The sequence below is a fragment of the Lynx rufus genome, unplaced genomic scaffold, assembly GCF_022079265.1.
Source record: "Lynx rufus isolate CCGP_SWC_20201006 ecotype Redwood Valley unplaced genomic scaffold, mLynRuf1.p SCAF_35, whole genome shotgun sequence".
In the NCBI taxonomy this organism is placed as follows: Eukaryota; Metazoa; Chordata; class Mammalia; order Carnivora; family Felidae; genus Lynx; species Lynx rufus.
This window is the reverse complement of record NW_025814851.1, coordinates 1,607,210-1,626,925: the sequence shown is the minus strand read 5'-3', so window position 1 is coordinate 1,626,925 and position 19,716 is coordinate 1,607,210. Positions and strand designations below refer to the sequence as shown.

The following is a 19,716-nucleotide window of genomic DNA, read 5'->3' as shown; positions in this document are numbered from 1 at the left end:
CATAAATGTATCTTTTTTTATATTTTTAATGTTTATTTTTGAGAGAGAGAGAGTGCATGTGTGTGCACATGAGTGGGGGAGGGGCAGAGAGAGGGAGACAGAGGATCCAAAATGGGCTCCACGCTGACAGCAGAGAGCCCAGTGTGGGACTTGAACTCACAAACTGCGAGATCCTGACTTGAGCTGAAGTGGTATGTTTAACTGACTAAACCACCCAGACACCCCAAACATAAGTGTATCTTAGTCCATCTCCCCGTTTCTTACACAAAAGGTGACATACTGTATATTCTGTTAAACATGTTGCTTATTTCTCCTAATAATACATCCTGGAGGTCTTTCTATATCAGAGCATTAGACTTTCCTGTACATAGAAAGTCACTGTATGGAAGCATATAGAGTACTTATTCAAAGTATTACATTATGTGTATATACAGTAGCTCTGTTTTGTTTTTCATTTGTACAAAAGATTTATTCACAAACATTCAGATTCAGCACTGCCAAGAAAGTAGCCATCTAATTTCCTAAGGCTTTAATAACATGAATTTCCTAAACATGAAGTAATTTATAAGAACATTGTAGAATCAAAATAAATAATATTAATTTATTCACCAATTTTGTAAGTGCTGTAACTAAAATTTTTAAAATACAAGTTTTCTATGACACATGTTCCTGAGATTGTGGGTCTTAAAATATTTAAAAATCTGTAATGGTCATTATAAAATCATTATATCAGAAAGAGAAAAGTAGAGATAGTAAGAGAGAGAAAACTTATTTATTAAAAATGTTTTATTGATCAAAAGTCATCTTTATTGCTAGTTAAGCTGGATTTAAGAACATGGCTTGACCTGTGGCTTAATAAAAGAGAATTTAAATTCTTACAATAGTTTTTTTTTTTTTAAATGACTGCAGTCCCCTACTGATGTATGCTTGGAATGTATTTAGTCCTTGGTATTACAAACAGTGCCGTAATGAATAGACATTTTATACATATACAGATAGTTATGTAGGATAAATTCCGATAATTATATTTGTAACTGGTAGATATTGCCAAAATTTCCCACCATAGGTATACCATTTTGCACTTACCACCCATGTATGAGTTTATCAGTTTTACTGCAGCCTCACCAACAAAGTGTATTATTAAAGACTTAGATTTTTTACAATGTGATAAGTAAGAAATGGTATCTTATGGTAGTTTTAATTTACATTTCTCTTCTTATAAGTGAGGTTGAGCATCTTTTCATATGTTTAAGTGTAAATTTTATATCTTTTTCTGTGAGGTGTCTATTTGTATCCTATATTTTTCTGTTGGATTATTGGCTTTTCCTTGATTTCTAGAATGTTATTATATATAAATAGAGAGATTAGACACTTGTGAATTATATCATTTGTCAGTGGTTTTCCCCAATATGTTATACTTTGACTTTGCTAATGGATTTTTTTCCAGGGAAGTTTTATTTAATTTTGTGTAAACAAATTTATCTATGTTTTCTTTTATGGATTCTAGATTTTGAGTCGTTGTTGGTGGTAGATTGCATTAATGACCCCAATTTTTCATGGTCTCTATGTATCCACATCCTTTGATAGTGCCCTTTCATATTGACTCTGAATGTGGCCATATAATTTGCTTTAACCAACAGGATACTCGAAAACTTGATATAAGAAGAGACTTGAAAAAGTTCTTGCCTATTCTGTTTCCTCCCTTGGACCCAAGCCACTGCTACAAGAACATACCTAAGCTAGCCTTGGAAGGATGTGAGAGAAGTAGAAATGAGCCTGGTCCTCCCAGTCAAGGCATCCTATAGTAGCCAATTTCTAGACAAGCCATAAACTTCGTACAGACACATGAGCTAGCCTAGTTGAGATCAACAGAGCCTGATGCAGATTGTAGAACTTCTCAAATGACCCACAGACTCTAAATTTGATACATAAATGTTCATTTTGTCTTTTTACAGAGCATTATTGTGGCAATAGTCCCACATCATTGTTCTTCCTTTTCAGAGATGTCCTGGCTATGCTTGCTTGTTATTTTTCCATTTGAACTTTAATTCAGTTGTCTAGTATCAGGAAAAGAGGAAAAATGGTATTTTAATGTTTATACTAACATCATAAATTAATTTGACATCTTAATAATTTTGAATCTTCCTGTTTAAGAACATGAATTACCTTTCCATTTGTTCCTTCATAGTGTTATAAATATTTTCTAATAAAGGTTTTGGACATTTCTTATTAAGTTTGTTTCTAGATATTTGCTATAGACTAAATGTTTGTGTGCCTCAGAATTCAGATGTTGAAACCAAATCCTCACTGTGATGGTATTTGGAGGTAGGGCTTTTGGAAATCAATTAGGTCATGAGGGTGGAGACCTCATGAGTGGGATTAGTGCCCTTATAAAAGGGGCCCCAGTGGACACAGCTAGAACCAGGAAGCAGCTCTAAACAGACATCAAATCTGTCTGCCTCAATCTTGGGCTTTTCAGCCTCTAGAACTGTGAGAAATACATTTCTGTTGTTTGTAAGCCACCCAGTCTATGGCATTCTGTTATAGCACCCACAACGTACTAAAGCAATATTTTACCTTTTCTGTCACTATGCTATCTTCTTCTTTTTTAAATGTTTTTAATGTTTATCTATTTTTGAGAGAGGGAGAGAGAGCACATGAGAGTGGGGGAAGGGCAGAGAGAGGGAAACAGAGGATCTAAAGTGGGCTCCAGGCTGACAGCAGAGAACCCAATGTGGGGCTCAAACTCACAAACTGTGAGATCATGACCTGAGCTGAAGTCAAAGCTTAACAAACTGAGCCACCCAGATGCCCCTCTTATTTTTTTTTAAGATTTTGTTTTTAAGTAATCTCTACACCCAATGTGGACCTGAAACTTACAACCAGGCACCCCTGTTCCATATATCTTCTAACCAAATGATTTTAATATATTAATTTTATATCCTGCTACCTTATCTTGTTTGTAGTGGTTTTCTATTGATTTGTTTGGGTTTTCTGGCTATACAAATTTCTCTATAAATAATGATAGCTTTACCTCCTCAATTCCAATTTTATACTTCTAATTTCTCTTTTTAATTACAATGCTTGCTACCTCCAATACAATGTTAACTTGTAGTGGAGAAAGTATCCTTACCTGGTTTCTGATTTTAGCATATAAATGCTGCTAGTGTTTCCTGGTTAAGTGAAAGGCTGGATTGCTGGATTTGGAGGTACACACACATACACGCGCACACACACACACACAATTAAATTATATCAAGGAAGAAACCCTATATTTCTCTTACTGAATATTTTTATAAGGAATGGGTGTTGGAGCATCTGGGTGGCTCAGTCAATTAAGCTTCCAACTTCAGCTCAGTCATGATCTCAAGGTTTGTGAGTTCAAGCCCCACGTGGGGCTCTGTGCTGACAGCTCAGAACCTGGAGCCTGCTTTGGATTCTGTGTCTCCCTCTCTCTGCCCCTCCTCCGCTGGCTCGCGCGCGCGGGCGCGCGCTCTCTCTCTCTCTCTCTCTCTCTCTCAAAAATAAACAAACATTAAAAAAAGAATGGGTATTGAATTCTGCTGAATGATTCTTTGGCATCTCTGTAAATGATGATATGATTTTTTCCTTAGATTTAACATGTTAGATTATATTAATGGACTTTGTAATAGTGAATGATTCTTGCTTTCTTGGAATAAACCCCAAACAGTCATGGATTCTATTTTCTAATATTTTATTTAAAATTTTGCATTGCTAAAAAAATAATTTTGCATTGCTATTCATAAGTGAATATTGGTCTATATCATTTTCTTTTTCTTGTAGAATCTTTGTCAGATCTTGGTAGCAATATTATACTTACTTTATAAAAGAATTGGGAAGTGTTCCTTCTTTATCTAGACTCAGGAAAATAAAAGTAGCATTCAAATTATCTGCTTTTTAGTATTAGACTTCCCCTGTGAAAGCATCATGGTCTGGTAACCTTTGGGGAAATGTAGCTCTTTTATAGCTTTCTCTATTTCTTCCATGAAAATGGACCTATATGGGTTTTTCTCTTTTAGAATCAAATTAAAGTGAATTATATTTTCCTAGGATGTTTTCCATTTCTTCCAGGTATTTAAAACAATTTGCATAGAGTTGGAAAAGGAAGTTTCTTATGTTTAAAATGTCCTCTTACTATGGTTATGTCCAACTTTTCATTTCCTAATTTGTATATTGTGCTTTCTCCTTCTTGATTATGTTATTTAATGACATATATTTCTATTTAACAAAATCAGCTCATCTATTTATTTATTAGTTCTACTGTTATCTCTTTTCTAACTCCTTTATTTGAACTTATCTCTTTTTTAATTTTTTCCTTCCATTTTCCTTAACTTTATTATTTTTTCTTTCTATAACTTTCTGAGTTGGATGCTTATTCATTTAATATTTTCCCTTGTTTTTAATACAAGTATTTTAAGGCTACAAAGTAGCTTTATCTGTATCCATTAATTCTGATATTTAGTGTTTTCATTATTATTTTCTAAAAATTCAGAAGTTTTGGTTTGAGTTTCCTTTCAGATCCCAGAGTTGTTTGACAAAGAGATTTTACATATTCAGATGGAAGATCTGTTTTATGTTGATTTCCAATTTTATCCAATGTGATCAGAGAACATTGTTATTAGTTCTACTTTTTAGAATTTGTTAAGATTTTCTTCTTGGCCCAATATTGATTTTGTTATTTAGGTTTTTTATATTCTTACTGGTTTTTTTTTTGTTGTTGATGATGATTTGATCTGTCCCGGAATGAGAAAGGTGAGTTAAATTTCTCCTGTTTTTAGTGTGTTTTAATCTATTATTTATTTTTCCTTGTATCCCTTGACATCTCAGATTTATGAAGCTGCTATGTTATTTGGTACAAAAATAGTCATAACTTTATATGTCCATTGTGAATTGTGGCCTTTTTGCCTCAATTAATGCATTTTTTGCAACAAGCTTTCTATTTTGGAATAATTTTAGATTTACAAAACAGTTGAAAAGTTAGTGCAAAGTTTCCATATACTCTTCACCTAGTTGCCCCTCATGTTAATATCTTGTATGACTACATTTGTCAAAACTAAATATTACTACATTGCTATTAACGAAAGTCCAGACTTTATTTTGATTTCACCAATTTTTCCACTGATGTCTCTTTTCTGTTCCAGACTCCCACCCAGAATCCCATATTGCATTTAGTCATCATATCTCCAATCTGTGACACTTCCTCAGTTTATCCTTGTTTTTCATGACCTTGATAATCAGTTAATGCCTTTTGTTCTGAGTTCCTGACTTTGTCTGATAACTAAGATCGCAATCTATATTTTCTTTATTTACATTTAACTGGTATACCTTTGTCTTTTCTTGTATTTTTAACCTTTCTGAATCAATTTGTTTTCATTGATTTTCTTGAATCAGCATTTAGATTTTACTCAGTGAGCCAATGGAAAAATATTTCTCTTTAAACAAATAAGTTAAGGCCATTTATATTTATTGATACAAAAGATGTTTGGTGTCAACATTGTCATATTATTTTAACTTTTATTTACTTTTTTAGCTATGTGTTTATATATTTAAAGTATTTTAGGGGCACCTGGGTGGCTTAGTCAGTTAAGCGTCTGACTCTTGATTTTGGCTCGGGTCACGGTCTCACAGTCGTGAGATCGAGCCCCACATCTGGCTCTGCACTGAGTGTAGAGCCTGCTTGGGATTCTCTCTCTTTCTCTCCACCCCTCTCCTGCTCATGTGCATGTGTGCACACATGTACTTTCTCTTTCTCTTTCTCTCTCAAAATAAATGAACATTTTTAAAAATCTATTTTACTATGTAGTCTGTTTTGTTTGGTATTTTTGTAGTTACTCTAATGTTTAGAAAAGTTTGTATTTTGGCCTAGTGACTAATTTGGGGTATGTTATTTTTAATTACTTTTTTTTTCTACTTGTGTATTGCTAATGTAAAGAAACCCATTCCTAAAAGAGAACACAGGCAGTAATTTCTCTGACATCAACCTTAGCAACATTTTTCTAGATATGTCTCCTAAGGGAAGGGAAACAAAAGCAAAATGGAACTATTGAAACTATACCAAAATAAAAGGCTTTTGTACAGCAAAGGAAACCATCAACAAAACAAAAAGAAGACCTACTGAATGGGAGAAGACATTTACAAATGATATACCCAATAAGGGGTTAATATTAAAAATATATAAAGAACTTGTATCATACCTGTGAAAAGCTGCTCAACATCACTAATCATTAGGGAAATGCAAACCAAAACCACAATGAGTTATCACCTCATACCTGTCGGAATGGCTAGTATCAAAAAGACAAGAAAAAAACAAGTGTTGGAGAGGATGTGGAGAAAAAGGAATCCTTGGGCACTATTGATAGGATGTAAATCGGTACAGCCATTGTGGAAAACAGTATAGGGTTTCCTCAAAAAATTAAAATACAACTACATATGATGTAGTAATTCCATTACTGGATATTTAACCAAAGAAAATGAAAACAATAATTCAAAAATATATATGCACCCCTATGTTTATCGCAGCATCATATACAGTAGCCAAGATATGGAAGCACCCTAAGTGTCTATCAGTAGATGAATACATAAAGAAGAAGTGGTATACACCTCACACCTGTCAGAATGGCTAAAGTGAACAACACGGGAAACAACAAATGTTGGTAGGGATGCAGGGAAAAGGGAACCTTCTTACACTGTTGGTGGGAAAGCAAACTGGTGCAGCCACCCTGGAAAACAGGATGGAGGTTCCTCAAAAAATTAAAAATAGAACTACCCTACAATCCAGCAATTGTACTACTAGGTATTTACCCAAAAGGTACAAAAATATAGATTTGAAGGAGTACATGCACCCCAATGCTTATAGCAGCATTATCAAAAATAGCCAAACTATGGAAGGAGCCCAAGTGTCCACTGATTGATGAATGGATAAAGTATATGTGGTATAGGTATACAATGAAATATTACTCAGTCTTCATAAGGAATGAAATCTTGCCATTTACAACAATGTGGGTGAAGCTAGAGTGATTTATGCTAAGCAAAATAAGTCAGAGAAAGACAAATACCATATGATTTTACTCACATGTGGAATTTAGGAAGCAAAACAGATGAACATATGGGAAGGGCAAAAAGAGAGATAGAAGCAAACCATAAGAGACTCTTAACGATAAAGAACAAACTGAGTGTTGATGGAGGGAGGTGGGTGGGGGATGGGCTAAATGAGTGATGGGTATTAAGGAAGGCACTTGTTATGATGAGCACTGGGTGTTATATGAAAGTGATGAAATTCTACTCCTGAAACCAATATTACAATATATGTTAACTAAAAAAAAAGAAGAAAAGAAGTGATGATAGATAGACAGACAAATAGATATAGATATAGACATAGAGATATAAAATATTACACAGCCATAAAAAGGATGAGATTATACCATTTGAGACAACATTGATGGACCTAGAGGGTATTATGCTAAGTAAAATAAATCAAAGACAAATACCATATGATTCCACTCATAAGTGGACTCTAAAAAAATGAATAAACAAAAAGCAGAATCAGGCCTAGTTGCCAGAGGGAAAGAAGATAGGTGGGGCAAAATGAGTGAAAGGGAGAGGGATATACAGGGATATATATTCTATATATAGAATGAATAAGTCACAGGAATAAAAGGCATAACATAAGGAGTATAGTCAATGATATTGTTATAGCGATGTAATGGGACAGAGGTTAGCTATATATACTTGTGGTAAACATAGCATAATGTATAAACTTGTCAAATTACTAAGCTGTGTACCTGAAACTAATGTAATATTGTATGTCAACTGTATTCAAATAAGAAAATGGAAAACAAAAATAAATACTATTGAGTTTTATGAGTTGGTTTTGTGCCTGGCCTCCTCACTGAACTCTTTTTTAATTCTAATAGTATGTCTGTTGAATCAGTTGGTTTTATTTCTTCTCTTCCAATCCTTATACATCTTATTTATTTTTCTCCCATTATAGTATTGACCAAGGCTTCCAGTTCTATGTTGAACAGTAATTAGTGAGAGTATCTAGTCTTATCCTCAATCTTCAAGGAAATGTATCTTAAGTTTCTCCATTTAGTATAAAATATGTTGTAAGGCCTTGGTATGTAACCTTCACCAAGTTAAATTTGCCTTCTGGCATGCCTGGCTGGCTTAGTCAGTAGAGCATGCAACTCTTAATCTCAGGGTCATGAGTTCAAGCCCCATGTTGGGCATAGAGCTTATTTATGAAAAAAAAAATTTTCCTTCTATTCCTAGTTTGCTAAGAGTTTCATCATAAGTGGGAATGTAACATACTTATTCTACATTAATTGAGATAATCCTATAAGTATTCTCCTTTATTAGTGTGGTAAATTACATCCATAGATTTTTCTGAGGTTGAACGAATTCTCTTTGCATTCTTGGAATAAACTCCATTTGATTGTAATGTACTTTTTGACGTACTACTGTTGGATGCAGTTAGCTAATATTTTATTTGGGATCTGTGCATTCGTAATTGAAATGAGCCTATAATTTTATTTTCTTTTTTTGTCCTTATCTAGTTTTAGAATCAAGGTTTGAAGATTGTCCTAGACTAATAAAATGAGCTAGGCAGCTTTCTCTCCTTTTCTATTTTCTGGAATAACTTGTATAAGAAGGGAAGTAAGTATTCCTTGTGAGTCTGGCACAATATACCTGTAAACTTATCTGGTCCTGGATTTGGGGGGGCGGGGGGGGAAGGGATGTCCTTGCATACCATTTCAATTTCATTAATACTTAATGGTCTATTCAAGTTCTTTACTTCTTGCTATTCCATTTTTGTCATTTTATATTTTTCTAGGAATAAAGTTTTACCTAGATTTTCCAATTATTTCTATCTAGTTCCTAATAGGTTTCTGGCTTGACTACCTAGTACCTTCATGGACAGGGGAGCACTAAAGGAGCATCATGTCTGTCATTTGGGACCAGAGGGAGATTGGCTACCTTTGCACTTCCAGCAAAGCAATGGCTATGTGTAATTCTTTGTTGCTTTGGATATTTTTGATTGTATATGAATGTGTGCACTTTTATAAATGTGTGTGTTTATACATGATGTTCTAATGTGTTTCTATTTATATGAAAATAAACTAAAAGAGAACAATTTTTCAAAGGGAAATTAGCTGGATGATCCTCTGTGTAGTTATTTTTCTGTCTATATGTGTCCCTGAGCTGTAAGAGGGTAATTCCCTGGGTCTCTCAGTGTCTCTGTGTATGTCTGCCTCTCCACCAGTGTTGATTCATTCTGTGTGTTTTTCCATGTCTCAGAGTCTCTGCAACTATAAGGGTTCATGATTCTGTGTGTATCTTTATGTCTCTGCACCCGTCTGTGTTTCTAAGGGTGGGGAGAATTCTGTATGCATCTCTGTGTTTCACTGTAGAAATATATGCATGGAGTGCACATGCTACGTGGCAAGTTCAGACTCTCCAAGTCTGGAAGAAACATTACAACAGGAAATGCTCTGGATTCCAGCTTCCGGATGGAATTTCACTCAGAAAAATACCCCTTCCTGGTCCTCCCAATAACTGCAACATTCTTTGTCTTTTTTCAAGAGGCTGAGTTGAAGGGGTTTATGCTAACCTTGACCTCAGAGGCCTTGTCTTTCAGGAGGACTTGGCAGAGCCATGAAATTCCACACCCTGCCACTTGCCTCCTGCCAGGCCTACTTCTTCCTCCTAAACCCTTTTATAGCTCCACATTATCTACCAGACCAATTCTGATCCAAATTGTCCAGAGACGCCAGGGGAAGACACAGAGAGATGAGGATAAAGAAACAGAATAAGATTTTTAAAAGTAAATAGATAAATAAAGATTAGATTTTGGAAGAGATGAACAGATACAGAAATGATAACAGGAGACAAAGACAAAGAGACAGAGACAAAGAAACAGGGCCTGAAAGCTGGGAGCAAATACTCAGAAATGGGGATAAATAAATAAGGATGGGGACAGACAGATATACAGAGAGATGGAGTGGGAAGGGTGAAGAAAGAGGGACTGACAGGAATGAGGCATGAATGTAGGGAGAGAGAGAGAGAGAGAGACATGAGGTTAGAGAGGCAGCTATATAAAAGATGAGGACAGATGGGGTGCCTGGGTGGCTCAGTGGGTTGAGCGTCTGACTTCGGCTCAGGTCATGATCTCACAGCTCGTGAGTTCAAGTCCCCCGTCGGGCTCTGTGCTGACCGCTCAGAGCCTGGAGCCTGCTTCGGATTCTGTGTCTCCCTCTCTCTCTGCCCCTAAGCCACTCTCATTCTGTCTCTGTCTCTCTCAAAAATAAATAAACATTAAAAAAAATTGTTTTAAGATGAGGACAGAGAGGGACACAGAGATGATAACAGCCAGGTATATAGGAAGGGGTTGACTGGATGAGATAAACAAAGATAGAAACAGATAGTGTTAAAGATGAGGAGACAGGCTGATGATGTAGAAGCTGAAATTTTTGAGCATTTGTTATGTCTGAAGCATGGCCCTTTGAACTGTACATGTGTTAGTTCATTTAATGCTCACAGTAATGCTGTGCATGTACTGTTATCAACCCTATTTTGCAGATGAGGACACTGAAGCACGGCAAGTCAGCAGTACAACTAAGATTTGAATTCAAACAATCTAGCACCAGTGACTGTACTCTTGGCTACTCTATCAGTGACAAAGAGAGACAGAGGAACGGGGAGCTGGGGACAAGATAGCAAACAGATGAAACCCATGTAGGGACAGAGAGATGAAGATGAGAGACAGGCACATGAGGAGAGTAACCCAATAAGAGAGATGCTAAGAGACAGAAAAGGAAAAGATTAGGAGAGAATAAAATAGGGAAACAAGGGCAAAAAGACCAACAAAGAGAGATAGAAACAAAGAGTATAAATGTTGCAGGGAAAAAATGGAACAGAAAAGTGAGAATAGAGAAAGATAGGTTGGGAAGAGAGACAGATGAATGCAGCAATATAAACAGAAAGATGACGACTGGGAAACATCCAGAGAGAAGTAGGGACAGAGCAGTGGAGACAGAAAGGCAGACAGTAAAGAGGCCAAGGAGCCAAAGGAAACTGAAAGAGAAATAGAAAAGACAGACATTCTGGAACACACAGAAATTCAGAAACAGATGAGGTATGGCAATGTGGTAGTATATGTATGAGGACAGAGACTCAGACCAAGATGAATTAGATAGGAACAGGATGGAAACAAGGCAACCCCCAACATACACAATATAGAGAGAGTGGAGCAAGGAGAGGAGAGAGATGGAGTGAGACTAGGTGAGACAGGAAAAAGAAACCACCAGAGAGATGTAACCAGAAAAACAAGAGAAAGCAAAATGTAGACAGAGATGGGGGGGTGGTGTCTGAGAGGTGGTTAACAGTGATGGTGAACTTGAGGAGGGGGAGACAGTAAAAAATAAGAAAGATAAAGACAAAATAAACTCATCTTGATCCAACAACTTGCAAGTCTCTTGGATATATCAGGGCTGGCACTGGGCTGTGTGGTGCTAACTAGACTATGAGCTTAAGAAGGCAAGGCCTTGGCCTTCATTATTCACTACTGTATCCTCTATCTACAATATATTCCCAATCATGTGGAGGACTACTGTTTGTTAAATATTAGGTCCTGGGAACTGTGTATGCATTGCATGGATTTTGCCATTGAATCTTTACAACTCTGATGTGGTAGGTATTATTATCATCATTCCCAGTTTACAGATGGAGAAACTGAGACTCAGAGTGATGAGTAACTTGCCCAAGGTCGCACAGAGGAACTAGGAGTGAAGCCCCAGCCTGTACCAATGGCAAAAGTATTTCTTGAACCAAGGATTAAGGTGAATCTTTTCCTGACCATGAACTTGAGGTGCAAACAAATTCTAGTCTGTCTGGCTCCAAGGTCTACACATTTGACCATTATACCACACTGCTTCAGTGAAGCCTTACTGACACTGATGGAAGCCTGCTGAGCCAAGGTTAGCATGTCCGACTCCTTACCCTCTCGAGCTCCCTCCATCCAGTGAAAAAGGTTGGCCTGGCTAGCTCAGAGAGACTGGAAAAAAGTCCTATGAGTGTCACTAATAAACTGTGGCAGACCCCAGCCTGAGATAATCAGAGAATGCTTCCTGGAGGAGGGGGTAGTTCAAAGAGGCCAGAGGCAGATATATACAGAAGTCAGTAAAGGTTCAGGATCCCTTATTTGCACAGGTCCCTTCTAAGGCTCTGTTTAACCATCAGTGAAAAATCAAAGAGTAATGAGGATTTGTTACTTTGCAAGAAAATTGAAATGCCCTAACATCTTACAGCTTATATATGAAAGAAACTAAACAGAAGTTTTCCCAAACTTGACAAGTCCTAAAAATGTACATTATTGTGAAGCTGAAACTTTTCTAAAACACAAATTTCTATCAACCACGCTATTAAGAAAGCCTAATATTTTTATTATTTCTGTAAGAAATGACCCTACCTCATGCTTCAGTGACAAAATAGAAGCCATCAGACATCAGGAATGGTTACTGGGCCCTCATCTTCTCACCACCGAATCCCTAAACCTCCCATTAACTGTGTTCAGCTCTGTCTCATTCCTACCAGTTACAATGAGGGGCCTGAAGATCCTCCTCTTCTTGGAGGCTCAGTGCCCCAGATCCCAATCCCTCCTTTCTCTTTCTCTTCTGCATCTTTGTCCTCTCCCCCTCTACTGGATCATTCCCAGCAACAAACGAGCATAGTCTAGTATCTCCCATCTTTAAAGAAATCATGCTTTCAGGGCGTTGGGGGGGCTCAGTTGTTTAAGCATCCAACTCTGGATTAAGCTCAGGTCATGATCTCATGGCTCATGGGTTCAAGCCCCACATCAGGCTCTGCTTGGGTTTCTCTCTCTCCCTCTCTCTCTGCCCTTCCCCTGCTTGTGCGCTCTCTCTCTCTCTCTCTCTCTCTCTCTCTCTCTCTCTCTCTCTTTCTCTCTCTCTCTTTCAAAATAAACTGATAAACTTAAAAAAATAATTCTTTAACCCTCCTTCTACCATCACCTTATCTCTCTGGTCTCTATTCCCCTTCACAGCCAAGCTTCTCAGTGGAATTGCCTACACACCCAGGTCCACTTCAATAGGGGTGAGAAAGGTGTTCTGTTCCCTCAGATTTCATGGAGGGTCCTGTAATAATTTACACTCTCAACAGCACTCTACACAATTATTCCTGTTTGTTAAATGAATTTTATTTATTTTTCATGATATACTTTATATACTTTAGAATATACATATATGAACTGTTTGAATAAATAATAAATATCTGTGTACCCATCACCTAGCTTCAAAACCAGACCATTTACAAATGACAAAACCCCCTGGGTAACACTCCCCAGTCACATCTCTTTCCCCTCCCTGAGGTAACCACTGTGCTGAATTTTCATTTTTCATTCTTTGCTTTTTTTGTGTAGTTTTATAACATATGACTGTATCCAAATACTGTGTAATTTTTCATGTTTTTCCACTTTATATAAACATATTCTCCTATAACTTTTTTTGAATCAGCATTAGGTTTTCTGAGTTTCATCATGTTGATACATGTAGCTAGAGTTCATTCATTTTTTCTTTATACTATTACATCGTATAAATATGTCTGAATTTATTCACCCATACTCTTGTTTCCATTTCTTGCTGTTAGAAACAGTCTTCAGTGGGGCACCTGGGTGGCTCAGTCGGTTGACCGTCCGACTTCGGCTCAGGTCATGATCTCGTGGTCTGTGAGTTCGAACACTGCATCGGGCCCTGTGCAGACAGCTTGGAGCCTGGAGCCTGCTTCGGATTCTGTGTCTCCCTCTCTCTCTGCCCCTCCCCTGCTCATGCTCTGTCTCTCTCACTCTCAAAAATGAATAAATGTTAAAAAAATTTTTAAAAAAAGAAACAGTCTTCGGTGAATATTCTTGTAGTGTCTCCCAGTACACATGTACAAGGATTTCTCTAGGGGAGCAATCCTCAAACTATTTTTTTTTAACTCAGAACTTCCTTTATATTCTTAAAAATCAGGGGCGCCTGGGTGGCGCAGTCGGTTAAGCGTCCGACTTCAGCCAGGTCACAATTTCGCGGTCCGTGAGTTCGAGCCCCCCGTCAGGCTCTGGGCTGATGGCTCGGTGCCTGGAGCCTGTTTCCGACTCTGTGTCTCCCTCTCTCTGCCCCTCCCCCGTTCATGCTCTGTCTCTCACTGTCCCAAAAATAAATAAAAAACGTTGAAAAAAAATTAAAAAAAAAATCACTGTAAGACCCCCAAAGAGTTTTCATAAATGTGGGTTATATCAATTGATACTTGTTGCATTAGAAATTAAAACTGCAAAAGCTTAAGTATTTACTTTTAAAATAACAATAATCACATCATATTTAAATAAATATTTTATGAAAAATAAGTGTTTTCCAAAACAAAGAATAATTCAGTGGGAAGAGTGGCATTGTTTTAAATTTTTGCAAATCTCTTTACTGTATTGCTTAATAGAAGGCAGCTGGATTCTCATATCTGCTTCTGTGTTCAATCTGTTTGATATCTAGAAAACTCCATTTTACATTCTTGAGAGAATGGGGGTAAAAGAAGCAAATAACACCTTACTAGTATTATTGTTTTGGCTCCCTGCCCCCCACTTCTGCCCCCAGGATAATCCAGACCACACTGTGAGAACCACTGCTCTAGGATATGTACCTTAAAAGGCTGGATCATAGAGTATGTGCATCATTCAGCTTTACTAGAAAATGTCCAACTTTTTCTAGAGTAGTTGTATCAATTTACACTCCTACCAATGGTGTATCCATTCCCTCTTCATTCATTCTGGTGTTCACTCCTACCACTGCACCAAAACTACTATCAAGGTCACTACCAGTATCCATGTTGCCATATCCAATGGGCCCTTTTCAATCCTTATCTCAGTTGACTTCTCAGTACTCTTTTTAAAAATCTCCAACACAACCCTAGTTATGTCCCTATCTCTTTTACCTCTTTCTCAGTATCTTTGCCACCTCCTGCTCCTTCACCCAATTTCTATCATTGGAGTTCCTTGGAGCTCAGTCAAGGATCCTCTTCCTTTCTCTTTGCTCTGTTTCAGACTGACCTCTTCTTTCATGACTTTTAATGCCATCTCTATACTCACAACCCTCATTTATATCTGAAACCCAGACCTCTTCCCTGGGATGTATATACCATTACCTGCTTTAACTTCTCCACTTGATTATCTTAAGGAAGTATAGAATTGAACCCTTGATCTTCCCTCTGAAAACCTGTTCTTTCTGTCTTCTTCATCACAGTGAATGACCTAGCCCATGTCAGATCCCTAGGATGCATCTTTGATGCCTCCCTCTCCCTCCCACCCCAAGCCACCACACCAACCCCTTTCAGTTCTAAATATCTCTCAAATCTGTCTACATCTCTCCATCTCCACAGCCACCACTTTAGTCTACTTACCATTATCTCTGACTGCAGTACACTTCTAATCTTGCCCACTTCCAATCCAATCCACAGAAGCCAAAGCACTTTTTTTTTTAATTATACCATGTCAATCCCAAATTAAAAACCTTTCAATGTAGTGTATTTCAGCATTTGGGAGATGTGAATTATCTACAAAAGAGATACTATTTTATCATGATCCATTTAATATGACACAAACTGAAACAAAATTTCATGAAACAAACTTACCCTCTTACACAATTCTATCATACATTGATATTTTCTATTCTTTTCTCAAATTGATTTCAGTACCTTCTGCAATTTAACATACATTTAAAAGTACTGCTTCAATACCTTTCCACTGCTCATAGAAATAAGATCCTTTCTCCTTCCCATGTCCTATAAAGCCCTACATAATTTGGCTCCTGCCTACTTCTTTGAGTACATATCCCACTCCTCTTACTCTCAGCTCACTATGCTCCAGCCACACTGGCCTTCCTGCAGTTCCTAAGTATACCATTTCCCCTTCTGCCTAGGACCTTCCCACTTGCTCTGTCCTCTGTATGAAACACTTTTGCCTCCACTCATCATCTGCTAACTCCCATCCCTTCACATCTCAGCTTAAATATCAGGTCTTGCCTGACCCCCTCAGACTAAATTGTCCCCACCCATTTTTCTCCTTCCTATCACCCTGTTCTATTTCTTTATATAAGCTTATCACAATTTGTAATTATGTGTGTGTTTATGTGTTATAATTATGTGTTTGTTTATCTCCTGTCCTTTCCAGCACCAGACCATAAACTCATGGCCTTGTTCATGTCTGTCTCATTCACTACTGCATAGCTAGTGCCTCACAAGGTGCCTGGCCCATGGTGTATGCTCCAAAAGATATTCATCAAATAAGCAGAGATCTGAAGAACAAATGAAGTGGAATTGGGGAAATGTGGAGAGTTTCACACAGAGGCAACAGCATATGCAAAGACTCAGAGGCTAGAGACACTAAGGAATGGTCTAACACTTTTAAACTTAGACCCAAGAATGAAGTCTGAGAGGTTGGCAGTGGCCAAACAAATCATCAAGGGCCCAGCTTAATCTTCCCTGTTGAAGAAGGTAGGTTTCCTTTTGAGCCAGTGGGGACTCATCAAAGGGTTCTAAGCATGAGAGTGATATGAGTTGATTTACTTTTTCAAGAGATCATACTGCCTACAGTGTAGAGAAGGGATTCCAGGGAACAAAACTGAAACAGGGAGACTGTGACAGTATTTCAGGTTAGATGTGGTGCTGGCTGACACTAGGGTCGTATCAGGAGAAGTGAAGAGACTACATAAATAAATTTGGGAGATATTCGGGAGGTAAAAATGACAAGATCTGGTGATTGCATGGGGGTGGAGGAGAGAGAAGAGTCAGGGGTGTAACTCAGGCTTCTGCTCTGAATGGGGTCATTCACAAAAGTGATGTACAAAGAAGGACAAACAGGTTGGGAGGAGGATGACTTGAGGTGATGAAAAGGTTTTAGGTATTTCTAGAGTAGTCAGGTAGAGCTGTCTAATAACCAGTTGAATGCATGGGTCAGGAGAACTCTCTAGACCTCAAGAGGTGTCACTTTGGGAGTCATCAGCAAAGAGATGATAATTGAAGCCATGGGAGTGAATGTAATAATTGAAGAAAATAACACAGATAGAGAAGACAAGAGAGCTCAGGCCAAATCCCTAAGGAACACCAACATTTAAGGGTTGGACAAAGAGGAGCCTGGAAAGTAAAGGAATTTAACCAAGGCAGTAGGAGAAAAATGAGAGTGTGGTATAATGGAAGTGGCTTAAGGAGGAGGGAGTGGTCACAAGTGCCAAATACTAAGAAGAAGTCAAGTAGGATAGCCTTTGAAAAAATTCTATTAGATTTTGTGACATAGGCTGTGGCAGACTTTGATGAGAGCAGTATTAGGCAAGTAGTGGAGGCAGATTGGAGTGGGTTGAAAGATAAGTGGGAAGTGGGAAAACTGAGACAGTTAAGTGTAGGCAACTCTTCTGAGGAGTTTATAGAGAGGAGAAGAGAGGGTGGTGGTTGGAGAGGGAGACCTTTCAGTAATTGTTTACTTGTTTTCAGATGGAAGAGACCTGAGTATGGTTAGATGATGAAGGGAAGGAGCACGGACTCTGTAGGTTTGGTAGCAAGAAATCAAGAACTTCCTTTCGGTGACCTCTGTTTATTCTGTAAAGTAGGAGGTGGAGGTCATCTGCTAAGGCTTAGGAGCAGATAGAAAAGTTGGTGGTTTGAGGAGAAGAGAGGTTTGAAAGGGCTGCTGTGGAGGTGGGAGAGAGAGCAGTCTCGGAACACAGTAGGGTTGTGGGTCAGTACTGAGGGCGTGGTAGAAGCTGAAGACCATGAGTTTATAGTGGCACAAATCTGTGAGCCTGAATACTTTTCTCCAGCAGTGTTTAGCGGCCTTTGCACAGGCATGGAAAAGGCGGACAGTTGGGCTGATCCAAGGTTAGGATGTTGCCAAGCGGATGCAATAATCCTGAGAACTGAAGCTATTGGCGGGAGAGTGGCGAAGTAAAGGACCATAAGGTCTAGTTTGAGCGGAGAGAAGTGTATCAAAGACAAGTCCTCTATGAGCCAAGCACTAGGGAGACTCTGGAACCTGTGGAAAGGTTTCTGGAAAAGAGATTGAAGGATGAGCAGAGAGAAGATGACCTGAGAGAGGGACAGAAAGGCAGATTTGGGGCTTGAGCTCAGAGACTTGCCTATGTGGGTCTGAAGGTTGGGGTATAGGGAATGAAGGCTGAGGGAAATTTTTAAGGGGGAGAAGGAGGGCCTTTGAGGGCGGTCACCGAGAGAAGTGAGGCGGGTTGGAGTGAGGGGGCGTGCCCAAGAGCAAATCCCGGGCGAGGGGGCGGGGCCCGGGTAACTGGGTCCCAGAGCCGCTGTGGCTGCGGCTGCCTCAGCCACGGCTCCCGCCTCCCCACCCCCCTTCTCCGGCTCCTTCCTGCCGGCCGCCGCGGAGACCTAGGCCGAAGCTGTTACCCTGCCCCCGCGGCTGAAGCTTCGTCCGGAGGGATTGGCTGAGGGCGAGCCCCGCAGCCTAAGCGCGCGACGCACACGCGCGCCCCCCGCCACCGCCGTCCTCTCCTCCCTCCCTCCCCTGTCCTGCCCTCCCTTCCCTTCCCCTCCGCCCCCCAGCCTCCGCTGCGGCGGGAGGAAGAACCCTTTCCGACCAGTCAGAAGAGCCCAGATCGATTCCCATTCGGGGAGAAAGAGACCCCGCACTCTAAACAGACCGACCGCTCGCCCCGGGGCCACGGAAGTGGCTCGCCTGTTAGAAGAGAGCCCGCGCCGAGCGCAGCCCACCGACCCTCACCCAGCTGCAGCCGCATAGACAAGCGCTCCTCAGCGGGCCCCCGGCCTCGCCGAGCCCAATCCCCGCGCGGGGCCCGGGCCGGAGATGCCTGGCACGGCAGCAGCGGTGGCTGCTGCTGCTGCTGGTACTGCCACTGCTGCCAAGGCTGCTGGCCCGGGCCGGGGCCGGGGGCTTAAGTCTCCGCAGTGGGGCTGAGCCCGCAGCCCCGCCCCCCGAGCCTGAGGCCGCCGCTTCGCCGGGCGCCCGGCCTCCTCCGCCTGCGCCTCCGCCCCAGGAGCTGGAGCCAAGCGGGGAGCCCGGGCCCCGCGCCCAGGCCCGGACCATGCATGGCCACCGAGCCCCGGGGGGTGCCGGGCCTTCGGAGCCCGAACATCCAACCACGAACCTCCCCGGCGCCGCTCCTCTGGTCACTGCCGACACGGACCCTGGAGCCTCTGAGCCCGGACTGCCGGTGCTTAGGGGCGCAGGCTCGGCTCTCGGCGGCCCCCTGGATCCCCAGTTTGCCGGACCATCGGACGCCAGCCTGGGCGCTGTTCCAGGCCCCCGGGTCTTACCCTGCGGCCCTAGTCCACAGCACCACAGGGCCCTACGCTTCTCCTACCACCTAGAGGGTTCACAGCCCCGGCCTGGTGAGTGATCGAGAGAGCATGGGAGCCCGGGCCACGGGCCTGGTACTGGAAGTGGGTTCTTGTTCTCGGGCCCTCTAAGCCCCACCTCGGGGCCGACCCGCTCACGCTGGCCCTTCGAGTCTTCTCAACCCCCACCCCCTTCCCTCGCTCCTCTTCCGTCCAGTCCTTTCAACCTCTGCCCGCGGTCTTTTCTCTGTGTCCCCTTGCCCCCTCAACCCTTCCCACCCCCTTATCTTCTATCCGCCGAGACTAATGGGAGAGGGAGCACTCCCAAGAAAAACGGGC

The 19,716-nt window shown here is 40.5% G+C and overlaps 1 protein-coding gene across 1 annotated transcript in view; it reads left to right on the top strand.

Moving 5' to 3' along the window:
• The first annotated feature begins 19,124 nt into the window (after positions 1-19,124).
• The window catches only part of FGD1 (FYVE, RhoGEF and PH domain containing 1), a 40,964-nt gene continuing 40,372 nt past the window's right edge, over positions 19,125-19,716 (top strand). Inside the window, exon 1 of the mRNA XM_047093653.1 lies at positions 19,125-19,431. Within this exon, the coding sequence (XP_046949609.1) occupies positions 19,125-19,431 (307 nt within the window). The remainder of the gene's footprint in view (positions 19,432-19,716) is intronic.